Raw genomic sequence first — 13,958 nt, 5'->3', positions numbered from 1 at the left:
TCACAACATCTTTATAGGGAACTTGAAGATTATGGTGAATCTACCTAAATTTTAAAAAAGTAATGAAGCAGAAAAGTAATGAAGTAGGAAATTTCATCTATAGGGGTAACCACACAAGAGTTTGATCAATGCTTAGGGATAAATGGAATGATGATAAAGGGAAAGGACAAGTACGGGTTGAAAAATTGTATGCTCATGATGCGTCAGAAAGGGAGATTCACAAATGTCATGTGGGAAAAGAAGGGTGTGTGTGGTTTGAAAATTGACAAGGAAGAATGGTGGGGACAAGAAATTAAGGTGGAAGAATGTAATACTGATTAGTTAAACATGAGTTTGATAGCAACAATTAAGGATATCAAGCTCATCCAGAATGTTCAAAGAACTATTTTTTGTGGAAGAATTGCAGTCGATGCAAACAAGACATTACAAGGATAATATATTATTGCTAAAACCAAGCAAAGGAGATTATATGTATGAGATCCTTAAGGGGGAGGAGGAATGGATGGGCGGTATATTTGAGTCTATCATGGAGTGGACACAAGATATACCTATCAACATTAGGCTAGTATGGATCAGGATTAGGGAATTACTGTTGAATGTATAAAGCATGTATTATTTTGCATAGGTGGTTAGCATTATGGGGGGAATTAATGCTCCTTGATGACAAAACAAGATATGTATCAAGGGTTGTTTATGCTAGAGTGTTAATTAGAAATCCCTTTTTGGATGTGATTCAGAAGGTTCAGAAAATGAAGATTAATGAAAGAGCTTTAGTAATTAAGTTGATTGAGGAGACATGCTTGTTAGACAGGAACAATGTTTATTGCCAACATTTGAGGAAGGAAGAGTCAGATTGGAGTCTTTGATTATGAGTTACAATCTTGAAGGGGCCTCAAGTACTGCATTAGAGGGTGGATGATGGTTTTTGGAGAGGTGAGGACTTTAAAGCTAATAATGACTTTTCGGCGATAGCAAGTGATAGTTATTTGGAGGAAAATAGATATTCTCATAATGTTGTTATTGGAGGGAAAAAAGATTTTAATAATTTCATTCACGATTCAGAGGTAGAGGATATTCCTTTTATTAGGAGGAGGTATACATGTGGTATAGATCAAGCACTCATTCAATAAATAGAGTATTTATGTCCCATGGTGATAAATTAGTATTTGACCTTGTTTATTCATGAGTTTTCTAGCCACAATTATGCATTCTTGGTATATTTTATTGACAAAACTCACGTTTGGGTGCTAGTTTATGCAACACAAGTACTTAGAAGCTAATCAATGGAAAAAGAGTAAGAAACTACATGTTTTGGTTGAAATGGCCGGAGATTCTATGGTACCTTGACCACGACCAAGTGCAGGATGTTTATGAGTTTTTGAAGACGACCACACTCCCTTTACCATAGCCAAATGTGGAACTTTTCTGAGTTTGTCACCATGGTCGTGGTCGATCACCTAACCATAACCATGATCCGTGAGGTGTTGACACCCACTTAAAATTCTCCTTATAAATAGTGGGCTTTAAAACTTAAACCCCTATCTTTTACTCTAAGCACTGTGAGAGCATTTGTGGCTACAAAGGATCCAGGAGATCACAATAGTGATCAATTCTTGTAAATATTTCTTTCTCTTGTGTGATTTCATGTCTTTTTCTTTATGATTTCTAGCTTTATCACAACCATGAGCGGCTAGTTCCTTTTGGTGTAGGATTATGATGTAGCCATACTCTTGTATCCCTTTTTTATTTCAGTAAATATCTCGATGTTATGCAATTAAGTTTCTCTTCTCATTATTCATTTTTATATTTGGATTTTATCATTTTATAACCTAATTAACTCCATAACAGTGATAATTTGTGTGTATGATTAGTTGACCTAGAAAGTTATTATTTTGCACCAACCTGCATGATCAAACTAGTAATAAGTCAATATTTCTATGATCAATTGAATATTGATTTAGGCCGATGAGCATTATTAGACCTAGATCCTAGGTTTTTAATTGAATTAGGGGAATATTGGTGTTTGGTGGTTGATGTAATTGAGAGTTTATTGGAATTAAATTGGGAAAAAAGAAATATGTGTGAATTCATAATCCTAGGCCTTTTCATTATAAATGTTTTCTCACTAAGTTATTTTAATTTGTTTTAATTCTTCTCTTTGTTAAAGAGTAAATTGATAAAAAAAATCTTTCTTCATTTGATAAAAACTCAAATTGTGTAGTTATTTTCTTAATTGATTATTTGGGAATATGACTTCCCTAAGTTTGATATCGAAACTTAAATCCACCGTTAGTCACTATTAGGTATGGTATATTTATTCTTATACAAGTATTATTTATATGCATCACATGGCAATTGTGCATGCATAGGGTCCACTACTAATCATGCAATCCCCCTCAATTTTGAAATTCCTTTTTAGAAAGAATAAATAGACATTTTGGTCCCTGGCTTTGTAGCCATTTTGCATATTAGTCCCTAGCTTATTGAAATGTTAAAAATAGTCCCTATCTTTGCATAAGTGTTGCAAAATAGTCCTTGTCGTTAAATTCCCAAGTAATGTCGTTAGTGAGGTGCATTGTTGGCAATTCAATGCCACGTATACTATCCAACGTGGCACTGAAGTCTGTATTTATAAATCTTCTCTCACACTCACTTGCTTTTTCTTCTTCTTCCTCAAATAAATTAGGGTTTATGAAGCTGTTGTTCTCTCACGCTCAGTTTCTTCTTCTTATTCTTCTCTCACGCTCACTTGCTTCTTCTTCTCTCGTCTGTAAAGGTTCTACCCTTTGCTTCTTCTTGTGCATGTCTGCAAGTGGCATTTCTTGTGCATTTTCTGGTAGATTTTCTGGTAGAACCATTCGGCAATGCCACCATGGAAGACGTGCAGCTATTCGAACTACAAGAAAAGGAGGAACCCAAGAAGGTTATTCTATACTTGTGCATTGCCCCAAACAGACCTAGATAACTGCCAATTTTTTCAATGGGTTGAAGAAGAAAATCAAGTTTCTAATCCCTCTTCTGTCTCAAGAGAATCAATGCTAGTGGCTGATTTGAACCTACAATTTGAAGCTTTGCAGAAGAAAATGAGAAATTTAACAAATATTGTGTTATTAGGTTTTTCATTTTTAATTATAATGTTAGTTTTAAGGGGAATGCATTTTAGGTAAAATTTGTAATAGCATATTTTGATATTGTAATTGTTGTTTTGCTGAAGAATTTGTAGTAGGAAGAAATTTGTTGCTACTGTCAGTTACCCATTTCAATTAAATATAATTTGTTGCTGAAATATGCAGTTTATAAAATATAATTTGTTGTTGTATAGCTTGTTGAAGTTATTGAAGTAGCACTAAACCAGGTGGTCCTACTCCAACTCCAAATCCAAAACAGTGTGTAAATTATTAAAGAAAGAGAAGAAACATGACATTAAATCATGTGATTATGTTTCAAAGTCTAGAAGCTGATGTAAGGTTTAACAGTGGTCCTAGTCTAGAGAACTGCTAGCAAATATCATTTGACACTTCCTAAACCAGAGAACCAACATGGCTCAGCCATAATTTCATTTCACATACCAAAGCATGGTAGTTACAAGCTTTCATATATAAGTACCATAATGTTTACATCATTCAAGCTTTCAAAATATCCAACTACTGAATCCTAATAACAAAATAAAAATTAGTCATATACAACTACACATCCTAATAACAAAATAAAACAAAAAATGGGTCTTCAATTTTCTTCATTTTTTATATTGCATCATCTTTATCAGCAACCTTTCTTTATTTGGGTCTTGTTATGTTTAGCTTATTCCTTGCTACTGGTGGAACAATAGTTGCAGGGACCTACATGCAAATGCCAAACATGAATAGCACTTGTAATATATAAAAATGGAGTGCTACAAAAAATTAGGTTGAGATAAAAATACTTTGTTGTGACAAATATTTACCATGAACTCCATGTCACATCTTGTGACAAATTAGGCTAAGATAAATTAATCTGCACCGGACCTTCTTGAACATGAGCAACAGCTTTTTCAGCCTCATTCAAAGCTTGTTCATCTTGAGCTAGTAGGTCATCATCCTTATTTGAAGTTGGTGGTGCAACATATTTCTTTGGCCTAATAGGAACTCCAATATTTTTGCAGCTTCTGATGTTATGATTGGTTTGGCCACACCTTCCACATGTAAAGTCAAGCAATTTCCTCTTTAGCCTATGTCCTATGACATTGTCTTCATCTACAGATCTCATTCTATTTTTCTTAGGCCTTCCTCTTTGGACCTTTTTATGTGGTGGAACAGGTTGTGCATGCTGTGTCTGGGCCCAATATTGTGGTCCTTGGACTGGTTCAATAAAATGGTGGTATGTCTTGTTATAAGCCTCTATTGACAGCCACTCATGACACATGTCCTCAGGCTTGCCTCCTTTGTGACTTATTGTTGCAATGGCATGTCGCATGGCATCCCTACATCAAAGTTGTCAAATCAGCACACATGTAGGTTACAAATGAAAAAAAAAAAACTATACAGAACACAACCTGTTAGTTTCCAAACTCTACAAGTACATGTAGACCTCATATCTCATGCCCATGTTATCACCACACACCAAATTGGAGTCCATTGATTAGCAAAATGAATCTCTTTTTCTAGTCTTTTGTACTGAACTGAACATAATGGTCCAGGGTTTCCAAAAAGTTTAACCTTGTGGGCAGCCATGCTTCTCATGATGTAACATCTAATTTCTTCAAGCATGGTGAGAATAGGCTTGCACCTATACTGCAGAATCTTCGAATTGAATACCTTACATGTGTATGTTGTCCACTTTGGGTATTGTACTGAAATGGGCTTTTGTTCATGCTTCCTTCGTCCATTTATTCAAGTACTCCCAAGCTTGGCAGTTGATTGTCTTCAAATGGGCCATATGGCCTTCAAACTCAGCAATAGTAGTGGATTTTGCACATTGCCACACAATTCCTTTAAGTTCCTTGTTTTTCCATTGCTTTGTAAAAATTTTTCAAAGATGCAAGGCACAGAATCTATGAGGTGCACCAGGCATGACTTCCTGTAAAGCTGGAATAAGTCCCTGAAAAAATGTAGCAGTGTAGTAAATACTTCTGGACTAGTCCCTAACTTATGCCATTAACTTCAATTAAATACCTAACTTATGATAATAATTTCAAATCATACCATGTCATACCTTTTGCATGTCTGACATGAAATTCCACCCATTCTATACGTAATCACTAAGATCTTCATGCAACAAAGTTAAAAACCATTTCCAATTGTCTTTGTTCTCCATATCCACCACAACATAAGCAATAACAAAGATGTGGTTATTTCCCTCAACCCCAGCAGCAGAGAGCAAGTTTCCTCCAAATGCACTCTTTAGGAAACATCCATCTAGACCTATGAATGGTCTACATCCAACAACAAACCCTTTCTTACAGCTAGCAAGACAAATATATAGCCTTTGAAATTGTGGTGGACCTTCTCGACTTGACACTGTGTTGATCTTAACTGTTGATCCAGGATTTCTCCTCAACAACTCATGTGCATAATCAAATACTTTGGCATATTGTTTCCTCTCACTCCCTTCCACTAGTTTCTTTGCTTCTTTCATGGCTCTCCACATCTTTGTAACTTCAATGTGAACTCTAAACTCTTGCTTGAAATAATCCAAAGCTTCAACACATTTAAGGGTTGGCTGGATTCTGAGTTTGGCCTCAAGTTTGCTGACCACACACTCTCTATTTGCTAGTTTGTTGTTCATTTCTCTACAACAATTATGCTTATGCTTAAATGACTTGATCTAAAAGAGTTTTTGAGTTCATTCTTTGCACAGTAGATCTCCCAATCACAACATGCCTTCTTGCATTTTACTCTAGCCCTCTCTTTATCATTCTTCTTCCACTTGAACTCCCTGCCCATGAATATGCTATACTCCCTCAAGGCAGATTTAAATTTAGCCAGAGTACCAAACTCCATCCCTAATTCCAACTTCTATTCTCCAACTCGACTACTTTCATTATATCGAGGATAAACTTTGTCAACATCCTCATATTCATCATCACTACTAATGAGGTTTTTGAGCTCCTCTAAGTGATGATCATCTGTTTCAACTTCGACTTCCTTTCTCATACTAGAGAAATCTATAAACCACTCATCATTGTCATCTTCATTATTAGGATTACCAACCTTTTCCTCCTCGCCACCACCAACATCTGTCTCTTCACCAGCACCAGCATCTCTCTGCTCACCAGCACCAGCATCTCTCTTCACCACCACCAACATCTCTCTGCTCACCAGCACCAGCGTCCACATTAATACCTTTCTCTCCACCACCAACATCTGCATCAATGGTGATCAAGTACAAATAAATTATATTAATTAATTATAAACATTAAATTCCAAAATTATTCAAAATTATGGTAACCATGTTGGACCAAGTACAAATGAATTAAAACTTACCTTCCTCATGGCCAGCAACAAGTACATCATCTAAATCATCCTCATTCTCAACAGCTTCGGGAATTGGATGACATTCCAAGCACAACATCTATGGGACTTCTTCTAAAATTGGATCTACTTCATGATGAAAATAAACATTTATCTCATTCTCATTTTCCAAAGCATCCCTCACTAAGTATAATATATCTCCATCTGTTGTACAACTCCTTAACCCATGATTAAAATCTAAGTCTTTATCAATCAACCAAAAACAATCTCCTATATTGCTATACTTCTTACAAGCTTTCACCAGATCATATAGGAAAAATGTGTTCATTCAATCTGCAGATATATCCTCCCAAACATCAAATTCTCCACCTATATATTCAACCTTTCCATCACTGGCACGTGGAGTGAATCTTCCTCCATGGTGCAATATTAAAGTTATATTGTCATTCATTCTACATGCACAATCAGAAACCACAAACATTGTCATATATTAGAAAATAAAAAACCTAACTCAAACATAGGCACATCACACAACAAAATGCAATGTCATCTATAAAAACAGAGCATCATAAATCAAAATAATAAAGGACCATAAACCTCACTGCGAAGAGTGAAGATAATGCAAATGAAAACCCTTCAACATATAAAACCCCAAATGAATCCACGAAAACAATGCAAACAGAAACGAACGCAAAACAACCACAAACCTAACTGGCAAGCGCGAAGACTCACAATCAGCGACAAAGGGAATGCAGTCGAGGAAAGAGCAAAGTGCGAGCAGTTAAAAAATGCTACAAATCGCAGTAAGACAGCGAAACCGCATTGTGGGGGAAAGTGCGTTTACTTCATTTTTGAATGCTTTTTAACCTAACTTTTCCTAATTTTTCAATTCAGTTCTTGCCACATGAGATTGCTGACATGGACTCAAACTTGTCACGTGGGTTTGCCTACATGGACTAAGGTTTGTCACATAGACATTTGACTAACAGAGGAAATTAGATTTTAACAGTAGGGACTTATTTGCATAATGGATGTAAAGATAGGGACTATTTTTAACGTTTCAATAAACGAGGGACTAATATACAAAATGACTACAAAGTCAGGGACTAAAATGCCTATTTACTCTTTTTAGAAAATGCTAAACTTCCATCCGGTGCGGTCCGTCTCATTGCATCTCAAATGAACTCCTTTATCCAACGGTTCAGAAAACTCTTGCACCGTACAACACTTACTCAATTAACGCTTGCTAGCAGTCGTCATGTACGTATAGGATGGAGAAATTGGTATACTTTCTCTTACGTGGTACCTAGCATTTGGGTTTTACAAACTACTATTCCAACATATAATGATATAATGGTTCGTTCGTCATATTGATTATAGTTACTTAAACATTTTGAAAAGTAAATGCTTGTCAACTTGTAGCGAGATATATAGGTCGCAAGACTTAGTCTTTGTTTGTACTTGAAATAAAACAATTAGCGGAAGCGCTGGAAAGAAGAAACATACGAAAGGAAACCAATTAATTGTTAGAAACGGGTCAAAGTAGTATCACTCAGACTCATTTTGTTAATTTATAAGACCGCGTACACAATTTGCTGATGACCAAGACTCGTCTTAATTCCTTCAATTTCTTTATTAATTAATGTCCTCATGATCATGTTAGGTTTCTGTTAGCTGCTTTACATCCATCAAACAGAATATGGAGTTTCTTTCAGGACTAAAAAAGCGTGAACCGAGCGAAATATATAGCTATAGCTATGACATAGATAGTTTGGGAAATTAAGCACTTCAATTTGAGGATTTTATAACGTTTAACAAAGTTTTTCCATTCACTACTCATCGATCTGATGAAATTCATTTTGTCATATATAGTCCATTGAAACTATTTTTTTTTTTCAATAACTATTTAGCCAAGATCTAATAGAGACAATTTGGATAAATTTATAGAAAATTTTGTCCTTTTAATTGTCCTATATACAATTGATCGAGTCAAGATGCATGTTTCCCTGCATAGTAGTGTTTTACATTATGCAAAATTTAAATGAGTCGTTCAAACAACTTTAAGAAATTTGAAATATCACATTTATATTAACAGAAGAAAGTATATATGTTATGATGATCATCAGCCTATAGGAGCTTACATCCTTGCTCTTTTCTCACAAATTGGCTAGAAGAATATCATAAAAATTAAGTATAGTTACCTTAGCATTTAATAGATATATAGTTAAATTTTTTATAATAAAAATTTACATACTCTTAAAAATAGAGAGAATTCAAATTATTGAAAATTAACAGTACTACATGAGAAAAAAATATTATGCTAAAAAATTAAGAAACAAGAAACAACAGGCCAGTTGAGAGATATTTAATTTGAGAGATATTTAATTAACTTCTGCACCCTCGAAACATAAATCAACCCTTCAGATTAATTACTAACGATCACTGATGATTTTTATCATTTTGTTAAGTTCAGCTCGTGCGTGATATTTACGATTGACTACTGTTGTTGGAAGTGTTTAATTTGATGGGGTGTGTTGAACGTATTGAAACATCTAAAGTCCAACTTCACACAAATTACTTATCATACATTTACTTTTTAAAAAAACAAGTACAATTATTACCATACATGTAATAATTATTTATCATGCATCCCGCCAAAAACAATATATTGGTATTAGTTGTTGAAGAATATATTATTGAACTTTGAAATTAAATTTATAACACTAGTTTTTGTTAAAATTTTCTTTGTATTAATTTAGTTCTTAAAATTATCTAAGTGTTTGTAAGAGCATCACAAAACCAGATTGGCTTGTAAAATGATATTAGAAGCTATTTCTTGATTCTTTTGGTGCTAACTCTGGAGAGAGCGTGACAACCCACATTGTAGATTTGGTTACAAACAAACACCATGTGCTTTTAATTATATTTGTTAAAAGTTAAAAGTACATTATTTTTTATCAAATATAAATTTAATTAAGTAAAAAATAAATTCAAAAAGTGACATAATTTTAGCTATAAAAAATATTTTCCCACCAAATATAATTATAAGATAAGATTGTGTGTGTGTGTGTGTGCGTGTAATAACTTATGTTTAATAAACGCGTTGCAAAATTACACCGTCTGTTGAAATATTTAAAGTATTGGAAATTTGGCTAAAATAATGTTTGGTGTATATCTGTGTTAAATCCATTAGTAATCTCGCAAATAAAAAATGTGAGTGGGTGAATCATAAGGTGAGATTAACGTACTGTAATCACATGGTAAAATTTACGTACTTTTGTATTTATGTTACGACTGATATAATCAAGTAGTTATGTGCATAGTATATGCAGACGGAACTATAATCATATATTATGATGAATTTAATGGTAATGAATTGTTAGTATAAAAAAAAATATTATTAATATAACTTTTTAGTTATTACAAAAATATAAAAATTTATTATTTTTAATAATTTGTGATCGAATCACATATAATCCATAATTTATTATTATTATTAAATTAGGCATGTAAACCCTATATATATTAATGTTCTGTACAATGAAAACCAAGTACTATTAAAAAAAGACAAAACAGTGGTGGATCTCTCTGAGGAGATTGCAGTCAGATTTTTGAGTTAAGTCAGTACTACAGTGGCCACCACCCCACCTCTCATCTGATGTTTATGTAAGACATTAGAGGTCCCACATCGGTAACTTTCAAACTCATGGCTTCTAGTTTGCTTCTCCTCACAAAGAAAATGCAGAAAAAAGGGAACTTGTGAGTCCTATTATTCATTCTGGTGTCTCCGTCTTTGACTCTCTTAGAAAACCAAAAACACAAAACAACACACCAAAAAGGTTAGAGTACCCACCACTTCATATCTTCCACACAAAAAAACTCCCTCAAGCAATCCCTATCTATCTAAGATCCCAAGATATATAGTAGACTCATGTGGCTCTCAATTTCTTGCTTAAATATGGGATCACTTGCATAACTTCTTCATCCATACATACATATCCACCATTTTTCTCTTTCTCTTTATTGTTCTTTTCCCTAAGGGTTTTTGTTTTGGGTGATATATTTTGTGATTTGTGTACCAATGGAACAGGGTCAATGTTGGACAAAGAAGAAGAAGTACTCTTTGAACAGCACTAGTCTTGGTTCACCAACAAACCCTTCCTATGGTGACTCATGGGAAGAACAAGCTTTTGCAGAAGATGCAGCTAATTCTCTTGGTGGCTGCATATGGCCTCCAAGATCATACTCTTGTAGCTTTTGCAGAAGAGAGTTCAGGTCAGCACAGGCTCTAGGTGGCCACATGAATGTTCATAGAAGGGATAGAGCAAGACTAAAGCAACAACCCTCTAGCCCCCACAATGAAATTCTATGCCGTCATGACCTTGAAACTCAGCTCCATAATAAGCCAGTTCATCAAAGTTCTTTTGCTTCTTTGGGTGGTTACCTATACCCCTCTCCTGTTTGTGGATTGGCTTATAAAAAAACTAACCCTAATTCTGATCCTGATTTTGTTGCTTCACCTTCTTCATCACCCTCACTTTCCAAGGCCTTATTGGCTCCATCAGTGAATATTGGTACCTTCAGAGAGGAAACCATGATTCCACTTTATGATTCCTCTATTCTCCACGAGATTTCTCCTGCGAGTAATAATTCTTCTGAATCATGGCCAAATTCAGCTGAAGATCATAGATTATATTCATGTAAGTTCTACCCTCAAGCTGATACAAAGAAAGCCTCCAAGGAAATAATGGATTCTAGATATAGGGATAATAAGGGGAATAATGATGATATTGATGGGGATATGAGCTTGAATTCAGTTGTGTATAGAACATACCCATCTTTGCAGTTTGAGAGTACTAAAGAGCCAGATCATATCAGTTGCAAGAAAAGGAAAACAGATGCTTCCTCAACTCTATTTTCCTCACAGTCAAGCTCAGTTGATAGGCATCACGTGAAACCAAAGATGTTTGAGTTTAGCCCTAGCTCAATAGAAGAGCTAGATCTGGAGTTAAGGCTTGGTAACAGGTCCAAGGTATAGTAATAAGTAGCATAAATAGACAAAGCTACCCTCCACTGTTAATGAATATAAAATTCTTCTCTTTTTATGTTCATCCTAGTTTGTTTTCACTTGTTTCTATTAATACCTTACAATCAAAGAAGTTTTTCATCATGTTTGGTTGGATCTCCTGAGGGCCTCAGAATGTGTATCTGCAAGGTGTCATGATAATAACAATGCTGCAATTATATTTACAGGCTTGTAAACTTCCTCGTATTAGATAGTGTGGCCAAAAAGGTGGATTGTTTTGAATAAACACAGATTACATGACTTTGTAATTGACGGTTCCATCGATTTTTACTATGATCTTATGAAAGTTTTAATGTAAAGATAATCTTATAGCTAGCTGGCTGCATACAATTTGAATGCTACAAATATTAATTCTAGTTTCATCCGACAAGTATAATTTAAATTTTCTTGCATTGGTAATTACTTTGTAATTACATTCAAAAAAGTTAAATAGGATTCCAATGTAAGTTCCATATCTTTATCTTTGTGGCCAGAGAAATATCTTAGTTGAGCCATATATATACCCGGTTTATTAATTACTTCACTGAAGAGTTCTCTCTATTTCCATTGTCAATGATGAAAACTAATACAAGCAAGTCTTCTAATAATGGAACAAAACTAATGCTTTGTAGTGTAGTTCATTATTCTGCTTGTGGACAACTTACATGAATACATGTATAGGCATGGAATCACTGTTTCAGAATTTAGAGGGAGAGAGAGAGAGAGAGAGAATCTACTGTGTTTAAAAACTGTTAAAGTACTGAGAGATTAGGGCATTATTTGTGTGGGGTTTAAGGGGGTGAAGTGAAGGAACTATGAGTATAAGAAGTGCATGGAATAATGTGAGCTAGCTCTTTTTCCCATATTCAGTACCTCACTGACATTCCATCAGACAAAAACAACTAAACTAACCCTAATAAAAACACTGATTGAGCTTTTCACAGCCGCATAAAGTCAGATACATCCCAACATTGATTCCCTTTTCCTTTGGTATTATTCTCATCACCTCAGATCTGTTGCATTTAGTAGTATCCCCTTACACACAAATTAAATCCATTTGCTTGTGTCCTCTCTCTCACCTTTCTATCTACCTTTCTTCTAAATCCCTCCAAAATTTGCCACCTACTCCGGAATCAGCCCCCTTAAAAAAATGCCTATCATAATATGCTTTTGCATTTTAATAATAACAGAGAATATTATCCCCCCTCATGAGTCACAGGCGCTAACTACGCAAGTTTTTGGTTTCTTCTGTGTGATTCTTCTGTGTGAGAATTTGGTATAAAGTACCTTCACTTTTTTTGTACGTGTATATATATATATATATATATATATATATATATATCATTCAGTCAACATTCTAAAGCTAATCTCTTTTCGAGATAGAGAAATTACCAAAAGTGAATACAATATCTCCTTATAATTTTTTTTAGAGAATACAATATTAAGTGTTTTGATACTATTGAGAATCCCTCTGTCTTATTTAGCTTATACAAGTTCATTCAACTACATTAGCTAAAAAATAACTATATCACAGCCTTAATTTCTAAGCGATTCTTTCCTCTCTTTTATACATACATGGCGGATGCAGGTTAAGCCCATTGGGGCCAATTGTCCCCACAAGACAATGTTTTTCACTTATACATATTTGATAAAAAAAAAATACCCCCTAAAAAACAATTTTTCCCTAATAGATAAATTTTATTTAAATGAATGTAGAAAATTATAATTAAGAGATAATTTATTGTTTTGTCCTGTTTTACTCCTATAACACTAAACACATAATAATAATACGTCAGCGACACAAACATGCATTGACACAAATTATGTATTTATAATATTTTTTATAAAAATATAATATATTATTTTTCCCCTACTAAATAAACTTTTTGGACCCACCCTGATATTACAAACCGTCAGTATTATTGAGAAACTCACTTATGTACTGTGTCAATGTCATGAATTATAAAGAATGGAAAGTGAACTTCATTTACCCTATGAACTCTAGCCCTAGGTGGTCAAGTTTGTTACAAAAATTGCTGCAGGAAACAAGGAAAGCATTCTTTCTGATCATTAACTTGAACGGGAATTTGATGGAACACCCTTTTACTTAAATGAGCAATTTGTACCTAGCATGGTCATTCAAACGTAGCTTTCACATAAACACAAATATGTATAGAAAACCTTAGGCCACACCCAACATTTAAATTCCCTTGTAGGCTAAAGAATGAAGATAGCTTTAATGATATGAAAGGAGGGGATGTGGCATTTCCTTCCTATTATCGAATTAAGTGTATGCTTTTCTCAATTTTGCATGTGATTGAGAAGGAAACAGAACTGAGAAGCACAATTAATATATATAAGGGGAAACGAGGTCCTATTTGTGTGTAAGAGAGGGAGGGTTTTAAAGGCAGTTGGTGGGATTTGTCTTCTTTTGGGGCTGTGAG

The 13,958-nt window shown here is 34.3% G+C and overlaps 1 protein-coding gene across 1 annotated transcript; it reads left to right on the top strand.

Annotated features, from left to right (window-relative positions):
* The first annotated feature begins 10,168 nt into the window (after positions 1 to 10,168).
* Positions 10,169 to 11,850, top strand: LOC100804148 (zinc finger protein 10). Its single transcript, XM_003522072.4, has one exon. The coding sequence runs from the start codon at positions 10,531 to 10,533 to the stop codon at positions 11,485 to 11,487; it is 957 nt and encodes a 318-aa protein (XP_003522120.1). The 5' UTR covers positions 10,169 to 10,530; the 3' UTR covers positions 11,488 to 11,850.
* Positions 11,851 to 13,958: the final 2,108 nt, after the last annotated feature.

Source organism: Glycine max, chromosome 3 (genome assembly GCF_000004515.6).
Source record: "Glycine max cultivar Williams 82 chromosome 3, Glycine_max_v4.0, whole genome shotgun sequence".
NCBI classification, from domain to species: domain Eukaryota; kingdom Viridiplantae; phylum Streptophyta; class Magnoliopsida; order Fabales; family Fabaceae; genus Glycine; species Glycine max.
The sequence above is the reverse complement of the archived record's forward strand: the minus strand, read 5'-3'. Positions and strand labels throughout refer to the sequence as shown.